Source organism: Leptosomus discolor, chromosome 27, assembly GCF_034619465.1.
Source record: "Leptosomus discolor isolate bLepDis1 chromosome 27, bLepDis1.hap2, whole genome shotgun sequence".
NCBI classification, from domain to species: Eukaryota; Metazoa; Chordata; class Aves; order Leptosomiformes; family Leptosomidae; genus Leptosomus; species Leptosomus discolor.
This window is the reverse complement of record NC_141417.1, coordinates 1,544,041-1,562,980: the sequence shown is the minus strand read 5'-3', so window position 1 is coordinate 1,562,980 and position 18,940 is coordinate 1,544,041. Positions and strand designations below refer to the sequence as shown.

Below are 18,940 nucleotides of genomic sequence, written 5' to 3'. Positions count from 1 at the left end.
ACCCCAGGGCTTCCCCGTGGAGAGCAGCCAAAGTCAGATTATCCTGGATTAGCCCTCCGGCCCCAAGGCTGGCTCCCACAGCCCGTCCTGGCTGCGCTGTGGGTCCCGTGGAGGGCGACAGTCCCAACACGCCAGGGCTGCTCCGTGCTGGTTCGAGCTGCCCAGGGCCGTGGTTTATCCCCCTCCCCGGGGTCTGTGTGGGACCCCCCCCCAAACTGGATGCCCCTGCAAGCTGTGGCAGTGACCCCCAGGCACCTTCCCGGTCCCCTGGATCTGCCTGGCCCCGGCTCACCTGAGAAATAAACCTTCCCCCATCCCTGGATGGGGCTGTCCCAAGCCTCCTGGAGCTCAGGACCATGTTACCCATCCCTGGGGACACCCGAGGCCAGCCCCATCCCGACCAGCAACCAGACTGGGACCAGTGCACCGAACGGAAGAACCACTGGGAACAAGTAGCTGGCAATGAGGATGGGGCTGGGGACGCGGAGTGACATCTTCATCCAGCTTTGCTGCTGAACCCGGGGAAACGAGAGCGACAGTTTCAACAGGCAAATGTCGAAGCTCTCAGTGCTTCTGGGACCAGAGCCAGGGTTTTTTGGGGCAGTGATGAACTAGTCCGGTGGGATGGGGTACCCTGCAAAGGGCACAGCACCAAAATGAAGTCACACTCGTGAGCCCACGTGCTCCCCGACCTCCCCACAGCAGGTATTTGGGTATTATCTCCCCGAGGCAGGGTGCCAGCCGCAACCCACTGCCCCCCTCGGGGGTTTTGGCTCCTCATCCTGCATCCGGGAGCCTGAAATCCCACCCCAGGGCAGAGCTGGGTGCTCCGAGCTTCTCCTCTTCCTCCTCTTCCCGCTGGGAATGAATAGGGTGCCCTGAGAAACCTGGTATGTGGCACAAATCCTCCCTGGGGCACTGGGCAAGAGAAACGGATGGAAAATACCCAGGATTTATCACCCATCTCTGAAGCCAAGAGGCAGCGAAGGGACCAGGGATGGTGATTTATGGGTGCAAACGGGTAAGTATCCTCTTCTCCGAGCTCTAGGCTCTCGCAAAGAGGCCGTGCGATTTCTGAGGCCCCACCTGAGCAGGGACAACGCGATTTTTGCAGGTTTTCCACGAAAATAAAAGACTTGAGACTGTGCAGAACCTTTCAATTTGGGCCTGAACAACCCACAGCTTGATGCAAAAAGAGCCGAGGGCGTTTGCTTGCCCATGGGCTGGAGGAACGACGCGGCCAAGCCGTGGGAGCGCCTTCCCACCGGGAGCGTGAGCTGGTTGGCGCTTGGGGAAGAGGCCAGGAGCTGCAAGCGTGGCCCGTGTCCTACAGCTGGGTATGGGTTTGCTACGGCACCCCATCCACCCCCAGCAGCACCCCATCCACCCCCAGCAGCACCCCATCCACCCCCAGCAGCACCCAGTCCACCCCCCCACCCAGGGCCCAACCTGCTGGAGCATCTGGGGCGCATCCCTGGGTACCCCCTTGCCAGCCCAGGGAGCTGCACTTGGCGCCTCCATAAAGCTTCCCCGAAAGTTTCACCTTAAACCTTCCTTTTTTTCGTGCCCTTTTCAGCCTGGAGGTCTGAAAACCACCCAGGCGAATCCCTCCCGGCCGAGCCGCCAGCGCTGTCAGTGCCGGCACCGCGGCGGGTCACGCTCGGCTGCTCCATCCAGCCCGGCCGCGGTGTCGAGCGGGGCTGTGCCGGCACCGCGCTCCCCCCCTGCCAGGAGAGCCACGAGACACGGCCGGCCGGGGTCTGTTTGCTAAGCAGTGCCGGGGAGACGGTTCATCCAGGGGTTTTTTGCCGCTCTCTCCCCGCAGAGCCGTGGCTCGTGCGCCTCGTGGTCCCTCGGGTGCTCCAGCCCATGCCCTTGGCCTCAGAGCATCCACCCCGCAGCCCCCAAAGGGGAGAGGGAGGCTCTGTCCCGCTCCTTCCCAAATTGAGGAGGAGCTGGGGCCGGGCTGGACCATGAGGATGCTCCTGGGGCATCCCTGTGCCGCTGCCACCCGGCGAGCACAGCTCTGCCCCAATTCCCGAGCGGAGCCAACCTCCCCTGGTGTTCCAGGGGCTGCGTGTGTCAGCGTGACGAGTCCCACCATCACCTCCCTGCGGGGGCCAGGGCCGGGAGAGCTTCCCTTGCCCCTCCGTCTCCCCAAGCCCCCGCCGCTCCCGCACGTCCCCTCGCTGTCCGTTACCTGTCAAGCAGTGAGAAATACGGTGCCGGAGCGGGGAACGTGCTCCGTGACGAACTGGAGAGGTCTGCAACTGGGGGCGGGGGGGGGGCTGGCAGTCCAGGAGAGGGCTGGGGAGGGAGCAGGGGGGCTACGGGGTGAGCTGGGGGAGTGTGGGGTGCGTTGGAGGGCACGGGAGGCTTGTGGGGTGAACAGGAGCGTACTGGGGGTGGTGCGGAGTGCACTGGGACGATGCGGAGCGGGAGCCACGGCGCTACGGGAGTTGTCGGGGCTTTGAGGACTCGGGAATTGCCTGGCACACGGAGGGCTGGGAGCCCTGGGAACGGGGCTGGGGTAGGTTTGGGTGCTTTTGGGGCTGGCAGCAGGGACCACCGTGCTGCCCGGAGGGGCTGCAGCGCTAATCCGGGCTAATCCTGCCCCTGGCCAGGTGCCCGGGCCTGGGCATCTTCCCACACCTGGAAAATTCCGTGCATGGCCGAGCCCTCCCAGCCCCAGCCTTCATAAGGGACAACCTCCCGCCCCAGCTCACCCCTGGGTGGCTCCTGGTTGTGGCTGTTGTCCGAAATCCTCCGTGATGGCGAAGCTCTGGGTCCTCCTGCTGCTGGTCGGGCTCGGCTGCAGCCTGGCTGCTGGCGGTGAGTTGGGCAGGTCCTGGGGGGGGGGGGGGTGGGGGGTTGGTGGCCTTGGGGTGGTCCCTGGTGGGGTGTCCTGGGCGTGATGGGGGGTCCTGACACCCCGCTGAGGTGGGTGATGCCGTCCCTCTTCCTCCTGCAGCTCCTCTTGACGAGACGTCTGCCCCGAGCTCCAGTGAGTCAAGGGTCCCGTGGGGGAATCCCGCTCACCCGGGGGGGCGGGCTGGTGGCTGGGCTGCAAGGCAGAGGTTTGGGACCCCCCCAAAAACCCCAAGCCCTCCAGGAAATGGCAACTCTTTGGGGTTTTTTTCCTCTTGTTCTGCAGGGGAGGGGTCGTTCCTGGCAGGTGAGGGTGCTCCTGCCTCCCTCTCTTCCCTCCAAGGCAGGCGGGGAAGCGGGGGGCTCGGTCCCACCCGGCACAGACCGGGTCTGAGCACCCCCGGCTCTCTGCAAACCCCACGGCCAGAGGCAGCTCCCTCGGGGAAGGGGATGGTGGCCTTGGCCAGGGTGTCAGCGCAAGGGTCAAGCCGCGCTGGGGGTCAGGGCCACCGGTTTCGGTGGGTGGGTGGGTGGGGGATACTGGGGGGGGGGGATGAGGAGCACCCTGTCAGCGGCACGTCGGGGTGCTCGGGTAGCCCCGTTTGTTCCCCCAGATGCTGAGGCAGCCGAGGGGACTAACCAAGGACTTCTGGCCCTTCTCGTGGATCTCCTGGACAGACTGGTGAAGGGTTTGAGTTCTGGCCTCTTTGGGTGAGCGGTGGGGGACAGGAGGGCTCTGCCGTGGTCACTGGGGACAGCAATGCTGCCGCCCCCAGAGGTGTCCTCAGCTCCTTCCCACCCCGCCGTGCTGGATGTCAGCGGGGGACGTAGGGGGGTGGGTGCTGGGGGGCCGACTGGGTGCTCCTGGGAGAGTGGGATGGTGGGACTGGGCCAGGTCTCACCTCTTTGGTGTTTTCTCTCTTCCAGGTAACCAGCAAGCAGCCAGCACAGTAAGTCCCTTCCTTGCCAGGGGAGCCTGGGGACATGGGGTGTCCTGGCACTGGCTGGGATGCAGCTCCAGGGCTGGGGGCTGGGTGGGGGGATGCTTTCCTGGGGCACTGGGAGCCCTCCCCCACCTCCCATGGCTGTCCAGGACCGTGCCTGGCTCGTGCCTTGAGCGCTGAGCACCTAAACCTCCTCGTCACCTCACCAAGCCACCCTTCCCTCCCACCAAACCACCCTGTCGCCCCACCAGACCTCCCCACCATCCCACCAGACCTCTCCATCACCCCATCAGACCTCCCCACCATCCCACCAGACCTCTCCATCACCCCACCAGACCTCCCCACCATCCCACCAGACCTCTCCATCACCCCACCAGACCTCCCCACCATCCCACCAGACTTCTCCATCACCCCACCAGACCTTCCCACCATCCCACCAGACCTCCCCGCTATCCCACCAGCCCTCCCCTCATCCCACCAGACCTCTCCATCACCCCACCAGACCTCCCCACCATCCCACCAGACCTCTCCATCACCCCACCAGACCTTCCCACCATCCCACCAGACCTCCCCGCTATCCCACCAGCCCTCCCCTCATCCCACCAGACCTCTCCATCACCCCACCAGACCTCCCCACCATCCCACCAGCCCTCTCCTCATCCCACCAGACCTCCCCACCATCCCACCAGACCTCCCCACCATCCCACCAGACCTCCCCACCATCCCACCAGACCTCCCCACCATCCCACCAGACCTCCCCGCTATCCCACCAGCCCTCCCCTCATCCCACACCAGGGACCTCCACGTCCCCGCGTGCCGCGGTGGCTCGCCTGGAGCCAGCGCTGGGCTGGGAGGGCCGACTCTGAGCAGGTTTTGGGGCCGTGGAGGACCCAGGACTGGCTCCCCCTCCATGGTACGATTTAGGCTCCCTCCCAGGGCTGGCCCCCGGGTGCCAGCGTGCTCCCCGGGGGAGCAGGATGCGTCCCCCCTCCTCCCTCTGAGCATCCCTGGCTCTGCAGCAGCACGGCGCAGCTCCCTGCTGCCGGCTCTGGTCGACTCCCAGCTCATCCCACGGCTCTTCTCGCGCCGCGTGCGTGCATCGCTCCGGACCAAAGCTACCAATAAAGCAAACCCCTCGTTGCTGCCTGTCTCCTCCTGCCTGCTCTTTGCCCGTCACCCGTGGCCGCGCGGGGCTGAAGCCGTGGTCTGGTCCAGGGTATGATCCTGCTGCCAGCTGGAGGGGGCTGCTGTGGAGGAACTGAGCCTCCCCCCGCCTCGATTGAGGCATGGAGGGGACTGGGGACAGCTCAGCCCCACGCGTGATGGTCCCAGGACACCCACCAGCCCCACAGACACGGGGCTTCAGTCCTTACCCATCCTGGAGACCACCCCACTGCTTCCCACGGAGGAGCCCAGGGCAACATGGGCCTCTCTCGGGGTCCCCCAGCTCGGTGTCCCCTCCTCCAGCGCAGGGGTGGTGATGCTCTGGGGTGTCCTGGTGCTCGGGCTGTGACACGAGGTGACACTGGGTGGCCGGGGGGGGATGTGCATGGGGACAGGCTGGCCACCCCTGCCACATCCAGCATCTTCTGTCCTCCTGGGGGCGAACGGCTTTCACCCCTTTCCCTTTGTTCATCCCTGAGGGGGGGATCACCAGCGCTGGGGGGGGTGTCCTTCCACCCAGGGTGTCCTTGTCCCCAGCTGTGGACCCCCCTGGCCGTGGCCCCAGGTCCAAACTGCCGCCATGCCCACGCGTGGGCGTCCTGGGGGGGGGGCGGCGTGTCGGATTTGCGACTCTGGCACCCCCCCCTCTGCCAAAAACCTGCCTGTGGCAGGGCTGGGGGGGGTGGGGGGGGTGGTCTGCCTGGTCGCCATGGCGATGAGGATGATGCTGGCAGCTCCGTGGGAAGCGGGTGATCTTCTCGGGAACGGGGGTGGGAGAAGCTCCACATGTTTTTGGAGCGGTGGGATGCTCCGGAGAGACACGGCTCCGTCCGGGATAAGCCTGGAGCGCTCTCGAGCAGGTCTCAGCTCCGGGGGGGTGCAGCTTTTAGTTGTACCCCCAAATCTACGTGCAACCAGGGCACGCTGCTGAAACCGGTGCTTACTGGTTTCCAGCGTGGGAGACCGGTGGGAAGAGTGTCACGGCTTTGCTTTGGCTTGGAGGACGGACAAAACCTGGTCACCCATGACCGCCCCATCTCACCTCTTCGCTCCCGGTGGGTCGCCCTAAATGACTGGTTTTCTCCCCAAAAAACTCCTAGGAACAAACCCAGCGCCTCCTGGAGCAGCCAAACGGTGGGTTGCCCTAAATGACTGGTTTTCTCCCCAATAAACTCCTTCTGGGAATAAACCCAGCGCCTCCTGGAGCAGCCAAACACCTCGTCCCCGTGCGAAGAGCTGCCTCCTCCTCCTCGCCTTGGCTGGCAGCTCTTCCCCCAGCTGGGTGCAGGGGTGCGTGCTGCTGCGCACATCTCACCGCCGCCTCCCTCCTGGCATTTCTGGGCAGCTTTTTTGAGTAAATAAAACGCTTTTTTCCCCACAGTTTTACAGGGGAAAGGTGCGTCGCGCGAGCGCACAGGAGCTCTCAGATGGCAAAGGCAGCCACCGAGGGGGTGGGCAAATGTATGCAGTGACAACCGCAGCGGCCACCTCCAGCTTCTCACCGCAGGTGAGAGAAATCTCATCTTAAAACACAGCTTTTTTTAAGGTTTTTTTGTTTTTTTTGTTTTTTTTTTCCCCAGGAAAAGGCTCCTGGCGGGGATGCTGAGAGCTGGGACGTGGCGGTGCTGCCACTCTCCGCCGAGTGGGATGTCCCCGGGGAGATGGCACAAGTTACTCCTGACAGCTCCTCGCCCCGTAATTGTTCCCCGAGGTGGGTTCGTGCGTTATTAGCGATGGATTTGCTGGGGATGGAGCGGAGCTTAAATTAGACTCCGGCTGACAGAGCCCTCCTGGGTTCGCGCCTGGCGGCGTTAATCCGGCGTGAAAGGCTCGCTCGTGTCTGCCTGCCGCACAAAGCGAGGTGTGGCGTTGTCCCTAAACCTCGAGAACTGACCTTAAAAAGGGCACCCGGGTTCGGCTGAGCAGAAAAACCTCGGAGCGAGGATGCTGGGGGGCTGCAGGTTCCCGCCTGGATGTCGCCGCCTGGGAGATGATGACCCCCAAAAAGATGGCAGGGTCCCCAGTAACTGGAGCGAAGGGCACTGGGAGGGTACTGGAGCTGGGGAACTGGCAGACCAACCTCCATCTGAGAGCTCTGAGGCTTCAGAGGGTCTTTTTTTTTCCGGCTCTGGAGCATCCCTAGGCAGGAGACGGGTCCGGCCGCGCTCCCAGGGTGCAGCTCACGGAGGGTCTTTGGCTCTGCATCCCAGCGAGGAGCAGGCAGATGGCATCAGGAGACACCGCGGCGTCCCAGGACGTCACCCCTCGCTCCGGTCCCCTCAGGAGCACCCGTGGCCGCAGCTTCCATGTGCGGTTTGAATTTGGAGCTCGGAGCCGCGCCTGGAGCCGGCCCAGCTGGCTGGGAGACGTCACCGCGATTATTTCAGTTAACTCAATTTACTGCTATTGCTGTCAGCCGGACCTAACGACCCGACACGGAGCAGCAGCCCTTAGAGGACCTATTTCTAATTAATTTTAGCTCACAAACTAATTAATGGATTTACTTGTAAATTCTCAGCCAATCCTTGTTCCCTGCAGGAGCGTCCCTTTCTCCTCGGGGAGGCCGGGCATCCTTGGGGATGCCGGGCGCTGGCCCTGGCGATCGTCCCCCTCCGTCGCTCCTCCAGCAAAGTCCCCCCTCGGCTGGATCCCGGTGCCCGTAGAGGTGCCCGGGCTCCTCTTCCCTAGGGATGCTTTCCCTGAGCCGGCACAGATCCGGCAAATCTCCACGCCTGGGCCGGGGCCAAGCTGGACCAGGTGCCATGGCAGCTCCTCGCTGCCGGCGGTCCCGGGGGATGGTCCAGGGATGCTCCGGGGAGGGAGGGGGGACACGGTGGCCCCGGCTGCGGAGCCGGAGGAGAGGGGGCAGCAGCTGGGCGAGGAGGTTGCCAAACGGGCAGAGACGGCAGCTCCCGGCAAAGCCGTGCCCGCAGCTCAACATCTGGGGCCCGTGGTCGCCGTCCAGGCAGCAGCGTCACCGCCTGTGCCAAGGCATCTTCCTCCTCCTCTTCCTCCTCCTCCTCCTGCAGAGCCTGGCCAGGGACAGGGGGTCCCAGGAGGAACCTCCAGGCTCTGGGGACTCGGGGACAGGCTCCGGGCAGAGCCCAAGAGGCTCTCGGCTGGGATGGAACCGGTCCCAAGAGGTCAGCACCACCTCGCCGATGCCCCCACGGGGTCCTTTGGTCCCCACCCTGAGGGTTTCGGGGCAGGGGTGGCCACAGGCAGCAGCGGTGGGAGCCCTGGGGCTGCTGTGGGGCGGCATGTCCTGGAGCCCCAAATCTGTCCTGTGACCCCAGGGCTGTGCTGCGCCCCATGTCCTGGAACCCCAAATCTGTCCTGTGACCCCAGGGCTGTGCTGTGCCCCATGTCCTGGAGCCCCAAATCTGTCCTGTGACCCCAGGGCTGTGCTGTGCCCCATGTCCTGGAACCCCAAATCTGTCCTGTGACCCCAGGGCTGCGCTGTGCTCCCTGTCCTGGAACCCCAAATCTGCCCAGCATCACCAAGAATGTGCTGTACCCCATGTCCTGATCCCCCAAAACTGTCCTGTGACCCCAGGGCTGCGCTGTGTCCCATGTCCAGGAACCCCAAATCTGCCCAGCATCCCCAAGGCTGTGCTGTGCCCCATGTCCTGATCCCCCAAATCTGTCCTGTGACCCCAAGGCTGCACTGTACCCCACGTCCTGGAACCCCAGTTCTGTCCTGTGCCCCCAGGGCTGTGCTGTGCCCCATGTCCTGATCCCCCAAAACTGTCCTGTGCCCCCAGGGCTGTGCTGTGCCCCATGTCCTGGCTCCCCAAACCTGCCCAGCACCCCCAGGGCCGTGCTGCCTCCAACCCTACGTGCTGGAGGACGCGCAGGTTTCCTTGACCCCTCCTGCTCGAAGACCTCTGCGCGGACACGCTCTCGTTTCCCCCAAATTCGTGGCGATGCCCAGATTCGGGCCCGGCGAGCCCCCCAAGCGGGGCACAGGGCCCCCCACGGGGCTGTCGGCTGCTGAGGTTTCTTACCAGCAGATGTCAGCTCCCGCCCGGGGATGCGCAGCCAGCGCTCGCCCAGCTCCGTTGGTGGCTTTGCACCGTTGCACACGCGTGTGACGGGGCTGCAAACGTTCCCTGGGGGGTGACGGTGCTTGGGGGCAGCGGGGGTGACGCGGGGGGCTCCCAGAGCCGGGTGTGCCATCGCCGCTGCAGCAACCTGGGGCAGCCCGTGGCTCTTCCTCCGAGAGCTGTGCGGCTCCCGCTCGTCACCCGGGGCCTGTTCGGGGCTGCTCTGCTGCCCTCATATAAGAAAATATCTCGTTATCGAAATTTCAGGGTGCAGGGGAGGGGCTGGGCCCTGGGCTGAGCACCCCGGGGAGTTTTGGAGCAAGCAGAGGAGCGAGGAGAAGATGATGGTCCTGCTCGCAGGCAGCCTGGGAGGGCAAAGGGCTGCCCAGGGTTGGAGACCCCCCCTGTAGAGCTGTGACGGAGCGGAGGGGGGTCTCCAGTGGCACCCCCAAATCATGAGCAGCCCCCTGCCCACGAGCAGATGTCGCCGGAGCCAGCACGGGTCCAGCATCGCCAAATGAACCCAACCTGGGAGCCTTCATTGAGATGCAAAGCAGGGGCTGGGGGTGACAGCCCTGCACCCCAGCAGCGGGGCGGGGTGCTTCCCCCGCACCCCCAGTTCGATGGTGCCATGCGGGGCAGCTCCGTGCAGGAGCCGTTGTGCCACGTTGGCTGCTCTCAGCGTGGGGACCCCCAGGACCCTGCCTGGCACGGGGCAGGGGGAAGGGGATGGGGTGGGTTGGATCCTGCTCCTCAGCACCCAGGTTCGTGGGTCCACAGCCCACCCAGGTCACCCCCACTATGAGCCTGCTGGTGTGGCCCCGCTCCCAGCAGGAAAAGCCCCTCTCGGGGCTGAGCCCTGGGGGGTTTCTGCCCCAGCAGGGCTGAGCAAAAGGGTCTTTCCCTGCCCTGATAAACCCTTTTCTGGAGAAGGTGCTGGGCATTGCCCCCCTCTCCTTTCCAGAGAGCTCTGGGAACAGGGTCCCCACCGAGCCACGGGGACGTCCTGGCTTCCCTCGGGCTGAGGGACCAGGGGACAGCGCGGCTGGGGTGTCACTCGCTGTCCCCTGCGTGCGATGGAGATGTCTCCCCCTAAAAAAAAATCACCGTCCCCAGCGTCCCCCGGCTTTGGGGTGCAGCCCTGCTCTCGGGAGGAGGACGCCTGGGCATCCCTGCCAGCTCCGTGGCGCTGGAGGCAACTGGGAGCAAATTTGGGCTCTCCCAGCTGGGCCCGCAGCCAGGAGCCCAGCGAGCCAGCAGCTGCTCTGGGAACGGCTCCCACACTGAGCGGGGGGCTTGCTCGCAGGGGACAGCAGGGTTGTGGCCCTTCCCTCGCCGCTTGCAGGGGGTGCCGGAGCCCCTCTGTGTCTCCGGGTCCATCTGGGCACTTCAGCATCCCACCTCTGCCTGCCTCCTGGGCTGGGGAAACTGAGGCAGGGAGATGTGTGAGAGGCTCAGCCCCGGACATCTCCAGAGCACTCCAAAGCATCGGGATGTACAGGGTGTCCCTGTCCTCTGTGCCCTCTGCCTGGGGGTTTTGGGGGGCAGGAGGCAGCCAGCAGGCGGGAGGAGAGCTGGGGACATGGCTGGTTCCCACTGAGTGTCCCCAGACCCTGTCACGGCCCTTCTCCAGTGCCAACACCCATCAGGGCGGTGACACCCCCTCTGCAGCCAACTGCACTCCACGGTTGGGCCACCAGGACGGTGTCCGTGGGGCTTGGGAGAACCCCAAAACTGAGCTGCCGGGGGGACCCCATGGACAGGCCACCAGGATGGTGTCCATGGGGTTGGGAGAACCCCAAACCTGAGCTGCCGGGGGGACCCCATGGACAGCGTCCCTTTGTCACAGCCCCCTCCGCCACCTCTCCCCGGTGCCACCATCGCTCAAATTGACTAACACGGGTCAGCGAGCGCTGGCCGCAGCCCTCCCGGCCCCCCGCCGCCCCGCTGGGCCCCCCCTGGCCCCCTGATTTCTCTTTAATTGCATTCCCCAGTGTCATGCAAATCAGCCAGCCCGGGCGCAGCTGCCGGGATTAAATGAGACCCCGTTAATACGCGGTAATTGCGTTTCCGCACAGGCCCAGGAATGCCAGCCCGGGCGCGGGGGCGGTGGGCGGCCGGCACCGGGGCGGCAATCGCCTCTCACAATATTTACTCTGGCAATTACCCTCCCTTCCAGGGCGAGGCCAGGGGCTGGTGAGGAGGATTAGGGGACAGAGAGAAACGCTGGGGCAGGGGGTGGTGGCCCAGGGTGCTGGTGGGACATGGGGACAGGGGTGGGATGAGCTTCCTCCCCTTCTTATCATCCTCAGATTTTACCCCTTGTAGGTGCAGGTTTGTGACCTGCCAGGAGTGTGTGAGTGGTGGCTTCTTCCCCTCTCCGAGTGGAACATCATTGAGGTGGAGCACTCCAGGGTGGAGCATCATGAAGACAGAGCATCCCAGGGTGGAGCACCATGAAGGTGGAGCACCCCAGGTTGGAGCATCCTGAAGGTGGAGCACCCCAGGGTGGACCGTCATGAAGATGGAGCATCCCAGGGTGGAGACTCATCAAGATGGAACATCCCAGGATGGAGCATGATGAAGGCGGAGCATGCCAGGATGGAGCATCATGAAGATGGAGCATCTCAGGGTGGAGCATCATCAAGATGGAACATCCCAGGATGGAGCATGACGAAAGTGGAACATCCCAGGATGGAGAATCATGAAGATGGAGCATCCCAGGGTGGAGAATCATCCAGGTGGAGCAGCACCAAGGTGGAGCACCCCAAATCTAACTCCTTTTGGCAAGTCCTGCAGCCATTGGGAGCACCTGCTCCAGGTCCCCCCCGAGTCCTCCACATCGCCCCAGTCCTGCCAGTATTGCAGCCTGCCCCCTGCGGTCACAGCCCCAGGATGTGGAGCATCTGAGAAGGATGATGCTTTCAAGGGAGGTTTCCTTGCAGAGCACCGGGGAAGGGCCAGAGGGTGAGGGACATCTTGGTGTGGCCAACAGATGGGGGTAATGTGGACAAGCCACATCTTCATTAGGTGTCATGGGGACGGTGCAGTCTGTTCCTCATGGTCTGCACTGCTCAGAGCAGAGAGGGAAACTGAGGCTCAGGACGAGCAGGCACGGGTGGGAATAGCCAGGGTGACGGGAACCTGCGCCACGTCCCCGAGCTGAGATGGGTGTGGGGCAACGAGCCGGTGTCCAGAGCCACCAGTGCCCAGGGAACGGAGAGCTGGGAGGGATGTGGGGTGGCGGGAAGGCGATGGGGGGGACAGGATGAGATGGGGGAGACCTGCAGGGGATGGGGGACCAGAGGGGATGGAGGACCTGAGGGGGTGAGGAACCTGAGGAGATGGGGGACCTGAGGGGATGGGGGACCTGAGGGGATAACCCCTGGGAGGTGGTAGGGTTAAATGAGGGATGGAGGATGCCTGGGATAGATGGAAAGGCAGGTAGGGAATGAGAGGGCTACGCAGGGGGTGTCGGGGAGCAGGACACACAAGGAAAGGACACATGGCCGGTGGGGGGGGAGGTTCTTGGAGAAGTTGGGAGGCTCCTGGGTTGGGCGCAGCTTGGGGTTCGGGGACCCCCAGCGCAGCCTTGGTGTCCTGGGGGCTGGATGTGGGGCTGAGCCCAGCCGGTAAACGGTGGGGCCCGGCTGCTCTTCCCTCCCATCCACCTCGGAGACCCCCAGCGCCCACCCAGCACCTTCCCCCCCGCAGCCACAGCCCCCCACCCTCTGCCCACCGAGGTCCCCATCGCGGGGCTTGCGGTGCCCGTCGCCGGGGCTGGCGCCGGAGGCGGGAGCGGGAAGGTGGAACATCTTGCGAGAGCGATCCCGGGGGGGGGGGGGGGCAGAGCCGCCCGTAACCCCACCAGATGCGAAGCCCCCCGCACAATGGGATTAGCCAGCGGCACGTGGCCGGGCGCTGAAAGGCAGCGGGGGCCCGCGGACAATGCGCCCGCCGTCGTCCCGCTCGCTCCCGAGGGGTCACTCCCGCTCCCGGCATCCCGAGGGGGTCACCGCCAGCCCCCGGGGGGGCGGGGGGAGGTTTCGCTGTGTCTGTATGTGTGTGTGTGTGTCCCCCCCAAGTCTCCACCTCGCCTTTTCCCGGGCGCCCACCGGCCTCTTTGTGCGGGTGCCTGGACCTGTTGGAGCCATCTGTCAGGGAGGGGACGAAGCCGTCGCCGAGCTGGGCGGTGTGGCAACAGGCAGATTTATTGGCCGCAATCTGTTCCTGCCTGCCCTGCCCGTCCCAGCCCGGCGGTGGGAAGTAAGCCATGAATCCACTAATGAATTAATTAGTATTCCCCGTAATCCCAGGCTGCCAAAGACATGATTGCAAGAGCTCTAAATTAACGTGAAGGGTCCTGCGGGCTGGCGCGTGCGGGGGAGGCTCCCAAGCAGCGATGCCGAGCTCCGGGATCAGAGTCCCGGCAGGGATGGAGTAAGGGTGAGGATGAAGTTTGGGGTGCCGCCGCCGCCGTGCCCCACTTCCAGCCTCGCTGCTGCAGAGGGTCCCAGCCCAGCCCCTTCCCCAGCTCCTGCGGTTGGAGGAGCCGAGCTCTGGGTCCGAGGGGCAGAGCAAAGCGACCCGTAACGCCCGTTTCTTAATTAATGGGGGGGGGGATCTTATTCCATCACCCCCTCTTGCCAGCCGCGGGCTGCGGAGCCCGGGGCCCCTTCTCTTGTCTGAGCGGCGGAGAGCTCAGCCGGGCCCCTTCTGGCTCTACCAGCCACTAATTACTCCCCCTTTGGTCTCTCATTACAGCCGGGAGGGAGCCGCAGCCCCCGCGCCCACCCCCAGCACCTGGGCCGGAGCCAGCGTCGCCCAGGGCCTGGCCCCCCGGCTCGCCCCAGCGCTGGCGTCACCACAGCGGTGCCCGGCCAAGGGGGGGGTGGCAGGTGATGACACCCGAGTCTGAGAGCCTGGCAGCCCCGTGTCACCGTCACGTCGTGCTTGGCCTGTGGGTTGGGGACCCCCTGGGGGACTCCCCCCGCGGTGGGAGCTGTGCGGCAGGGTCTGTCCTGGCGCTGGGCAAGCTGCGGTGCCCATCCGGGGTGTCCAGCTAGGGGTCCCCATTCAGGGATGCCCATTCAGGGGTGCCCATCCAGGGGTGCTCATCTAGGGGTGCCCACCTAGGGGTCTCAATTCAGGGGTGCCCATCTAGGGGTGTCCATCCAGGGGTGCCCATCTATGGGTCCCCATTCAGGGATGCCCATCTACGGGTCTCCTTTCAGGGGTGCCCATCCTAAGGTGTTCATCCCAGGGTGCTCATCCAAGGGTACTGCTCCAGGGTGCCCATCCAGGAGTGCCCATCTAGGGGTGCCCACCTAGGGGTGTCTATTCAGGGGTGCCCATCTAGGGGTGCTCATCCAGAGGTGCCCATCTAAGGGTCCCCATTCAGGGCTGCCCATCTAGGGGTGCCCATCCAGGGGTCTCCATTCAGGGGTGCCCATCCAGGGGTGCCCATCCTAAGGTGTTCACCCCAGGGTGTTCATCCAAGGGTACTGCTCCAGGATGCCCATCCAGGAGTGCCCACCTAGGAGTCTCCATTCAGGGGTGCCCATCTAGGGGTGCTCATCCAGAGGTGCCCATCTAAGGGTCCCCATTCAGGGCTGCCCACCTAGGGGTGCCCATCCAGGGGTCTCCATTCAGGGGTGCTCATCCAGGGGTGCCCATCCTAAGGTGTTCACCCCAGGGAGCTCATCCAAGGGTGCTGGTCCAGGGATGCTCACCCAAGGGTGTCCATCCAGGGCACCCTGGCCAGCGTACCCACCCGAGGATGCTCCTCTAGGGGCACCCATCCAGGGGTGCCCAGGGACTGGGGGTGCCCAGCCGGGGGGGCCACCCATCCAGGGGTGCCCAGGGTTGCCGTCGGGGTCCCTGTGGGGTGGCGGGAGGAGCCGGGCTCCGTCACCTCCCCCCGTGGGAGGAGCCACGCGGGATCCGCGGCCGGGCAGGAGCCGCCGGCAGCGCGGAGCTCTCAAAACCGCCCGACAGCGGAGCTGCCGCCGCCGGGGCCGCCGCCGGTGCCGCTCCCGGTGCCGCCGTGGCGGGAGCTGCCCGCGCCCCCGGGGCTGGAGGCACCATGTGCCCGGGCAAGTGACAGCGGCGACTCTCTCCGGTGCCCAGGTAAGGGCGGACCGGGACCCCCGGGGATGCGGGGGACCCGAAGGGACTCGTCGGTTCCTCCGACGGGGCTCCCGGTTCCCCGGGGGACCCTCCGGGACGATGCTGGGGGGCTCTGCCCCGACGGCGGAGCAGCGGGACCCCTCCCGTGGGTGGGTGGGGGGGGGGGTCAGCGTCCTTCGAGGGGAGCCTCCGGGGATGCAGGGCGAAGGGTGGGATGGAGCCGGCGTCACCGAGCCCCAGCCGGCCACCCCCCCCCCCCCCCCCCGCCCCCAGTTCCCCGCAGCCGTCGGGGATGGAGCCTCAGCCCCGGGGCCGGGCGGGGACCCCCGTGCTGGGGGGGCTCTGCCCTGCCTCGGAGCCGGGCACTGGCTGGCAGCGGGTCCGGCCGCCCCCCGGCCACGTCCGGGCCGGGATTTCCTTGGGGTTGGAGGTGATGAAGGGGATGGAGGTGATGAAGGACCTACCCCAGCCCCCGGCTTTTGCTTCTACCCTCCCGGAACAGCACAGCCCCTTCCCCAGCAGGTCCTGCCCGGGGCCAGGACCCCAACAGGGAGGGAAGTAGCATCCCCCACCTCCCTGCCTCCCCCCCCCCCCCCCCCCCCCCCCCACTTTTCCAGGTCTGTGCCAATGCTGCAGGGCTGCTCTTGAGCCGATTTCCCCCCTCCGAAACCGTGTCAGTGCATCCCCTCTCCCCCAACCCAGTTGGCCGAGTGAGGGACGGGGACCGTGAGTGGGACTGGGAGCTCTGGGCAGCCCCGGGTTCAGGACTCAGCTGACACCAGTGCTCCCATAGCCACCCAGTTGGCCGTGCTGGAGCTGATGGAGCAGCTGGAGGGTTTTAATCCGCCCTGCAGCCAGAGCCCACCGGGTCCATGTACAGCTGGGCCACATCCTGCTGCGTTCCCAGGCAGGACATGGGGTAGAGGTCTCAAGAAAATCCTAATTTTCACGGGTGTCTCATCCCTCCTGCTCCTCTCTGTGACGAATTCCTGGCCCCAGCTGCCTGTTTCAACCCTGGCTCTTGTGCCAGCATCTTGCCTGCATCCTCCTCCTCAGCCCTCTATGTTTCTTCTGCTTTGGGTGGCCCTGTCCGGGGTCAGGGTCTTCATACCAGGGGCTGTGAAGGGCTGGAGTTGGTCAGTCTTTGTCCTGAACCAACTGTCCTCCTCTGGAGGGTTGAGTCCCTTGGAAGGAAACCAGTGAAACCAAGTTCCTGGTCCTACAGGAGAGGAGGAAGAATTGAACCCGCTCGTTTTGGGATGGGAGCTCGGTGCCTGGTGACACAAAGGGAGGGCATGTCCCTCCGCTGTGAGCTGAGCCATCCTGACTTGAAAATTAATTTTTTGGCTACAGCAGGCTTTTTCATGTGGTTCTTTCAGATGATGAGGGATGGAGACATTTGAAAAGGAAAGATATCCAAAATAACGGGGCTGGACGAGCTTCCTATTTCACAGTGGGTTCCCACCACCACCTCACTTGGGAAACTGGGAAACTACCAGAGTGACAATTTCCTCTTTGTCTAATTTTTGCCCCCCCTTTTTTTTTTTAAAAAAAAGAAATCAATATTCTGGAGGGGGAAAGAGATCAAAATCCCTAAAAATTCAGACTGGATTTCCAAAGAGACAACCTTCTGAAACATTTCCATGGAAATATTGCGCTGGGAAGTGCAGGGAAGGGGGTAAGAGGTGGGCTCGCCTCTTGAGCAGAGCCCCAAACCTGGTGATTTTCTTCTGGGCTGGATTCTGGCGCATAGAACTGGTGAGGGATGGGGGCTGCAGGCAGGGATGCTGCATTTGGGACAGGTCCCCAAGGGTGGAGCGAAAGCAACCCCGAGACTGCAGCCTGGAGGGGTTTTGGAGCAGATCTGCAGCCGTTTCGGGGCTGCTCTCACCACGCAGAGCGGGTGCAGCCCTGGGGTCCCACCAGGGCGCTGGCAGAAGGTGTTTGGACCAGCTCCATCCCGGCTCAGCCAGACCCATCCATTCATCCCAAAGATGCTCCTTCACCACCTTCGCCCACCAGATTTCCCAGCGTCTGACAGACCCCTGTGACTCTTCCGAAGAGTTAATTGGGGCCACATGGTCCTTGGGGGATGCAATGGCCGTGGGCAGCAATTAACACCCTAATCCAGCCCGCGAGCCCCATCACGCATATTAAAAGTGGGATTTTCCACATGGGGTGGCCAGGGGCAGGGGAGCCAGGGCTTGGGCAGCACACTTTCAGCAAAGCTGCTTAGATGCTAAGCTTTATTAAATGAGTCAGGGCCGATGACAGGATTTGGGGGGCTGATTAACATGAAACCCAGGCTGGTTTGGGCGGTGTGAGCGTGTTCGTTACGGCAGAGGGAAACGAAGGTTCAAGCGAATGCGCTCAGGTCAGAAGAGCTCGGGCAGGAAAATCTCCAGAGGCAGCTCAGCAGAGGAACTTTGCTTTCAAGCTCCCCTTTGCAACCCACAGTGCGACCATCAGGGTTGAAGCCATGAGGGGAGGGACTCATGAGTGGGAATAACCCCAGATTGGAGTTGTTGGAAGCCCTGAGCCCTGGAAAAGAGCTGCTGGTCCCCAGGGAGAGGCTTCAGTGGCTCCCCAGACAGTTCACCAGAAATTATTGTAGGTCGATAAATAGATAGGTGGTGGATAAATAGATTCTGCAGGTACAATGGGTGGACAGAGAGCAATTGATGTCTCTGGAAGATGGTTTTGACCTCAGTTCCTAATGCCCTCAGCGTGTTGAGCGACTCTCCTGCTGGAATGCGTTAACGTCTCGTTGTCCCTTTGTTGCAGAGATCAGAGATGACCAAGACGTACGCCAAGCCCAAAGAGATGGCGGAGCTTGTGAGCACCCAAGCCTGGATGGAGGAAACGTTGAGCTCCAAAGATGAGCTGAAGGAAGAGGACAGCAGGCAAGGTCCTTTTGGATTGATGCCTGGCTTGAACGAAGAGCACGACAGCATCGAGGAAGAAGAAGAGGAAGAGGATGATGGGGAAAAGCCGAAGAGAAGAGGACCAAAGAAGAAGAAAATGACCAAGGCGAGGCTGGAGCGGTTCAGGGCCCGGCGGGTGAAGGCCAACGCCCGGGAGCGCACACGGATGCATGGTCTGAACGATGCTCTTGACAACCTGAGGAGGGTGATGCCCTGCTACTCCAAGACTCAGAAATTGTCCAAGATCGAGACACTGAGGCTTGCGAGGAACTACATCTGGGCTCTGTCGGAGGTGCTCGAGACGGGGCAGACTCCTGAAGGGAAGAGCTTTGTGGAGATGCTCTGCAAGGGCTTGTCCCAGCCCACCAGCAACCTGGTGGCTGGCTGCCTGCAGCTGGGACCGCAGACCTTGTTCCTGGAGAAGCATGAAGAAAAGTCCCCGGTGTGTGAATCGGCCATATCCAGCCACTCCTTCAGCTACCAGTCCCCAGGGCTCCCAAGCCCACCCTATGGGACCATGGAAACACATCTGCTGCATTTAAAGCCTCCGGCCTTCAAGAGCTTGGTAGATGCTTCCTTTGGAAACCATCCCTCTGACTGCACCACTCCCCCCTATGAGGGTCCCTTGACGCCGCCCCTGAGCATCAGCGGGAACTTCTCCTTGAAGCAAGACGGGTCTCCAGACCTGGATAAATCCTACACCTTCATGGCCCACTATCCCTCAGTCAGCCTGGCCGGAGCACACGGACATGCCTCTCACTTCCAAAACACAGTGCCCCGCTACGAGATCCCCATAGACATGAGCTACGAGTCCTACCCACACCACGTGGCTGGGCCTCAGCTCAACGCCATCTTCAACGAATAG

The 18,940-nt window shown here is 63.7% G+C and overlaps 1 protein-coding gene across 1 annotated transcript; it reads left to right on the top strand.

Moving 5' to 3' along the window:
• Positions 1-17,944: 17,944 nt before the first annotated feature.
• Positions 17,945-18,940, top strand: NEUROD4 (neuronal differentiation 4). Its single transcript, XM_009959747.2, has one exon. The coding sequence runs from the start codon at positions 17,945-17,947 to the stop codon at positions 18,938-18,940; it is 996 nt and encodes a 331-aa protein (XP_009958049.2).

Bases quoted from the DNA above. Each gene is read 5' to 3' on its own strand.
- NEUROD4 (XM_009959747.2), top strand. From the start codon at position 17,945: ATGACCAAGACGTACGCCAAGCCCAAAGAGATGGCGGAGCTTGTGAGC.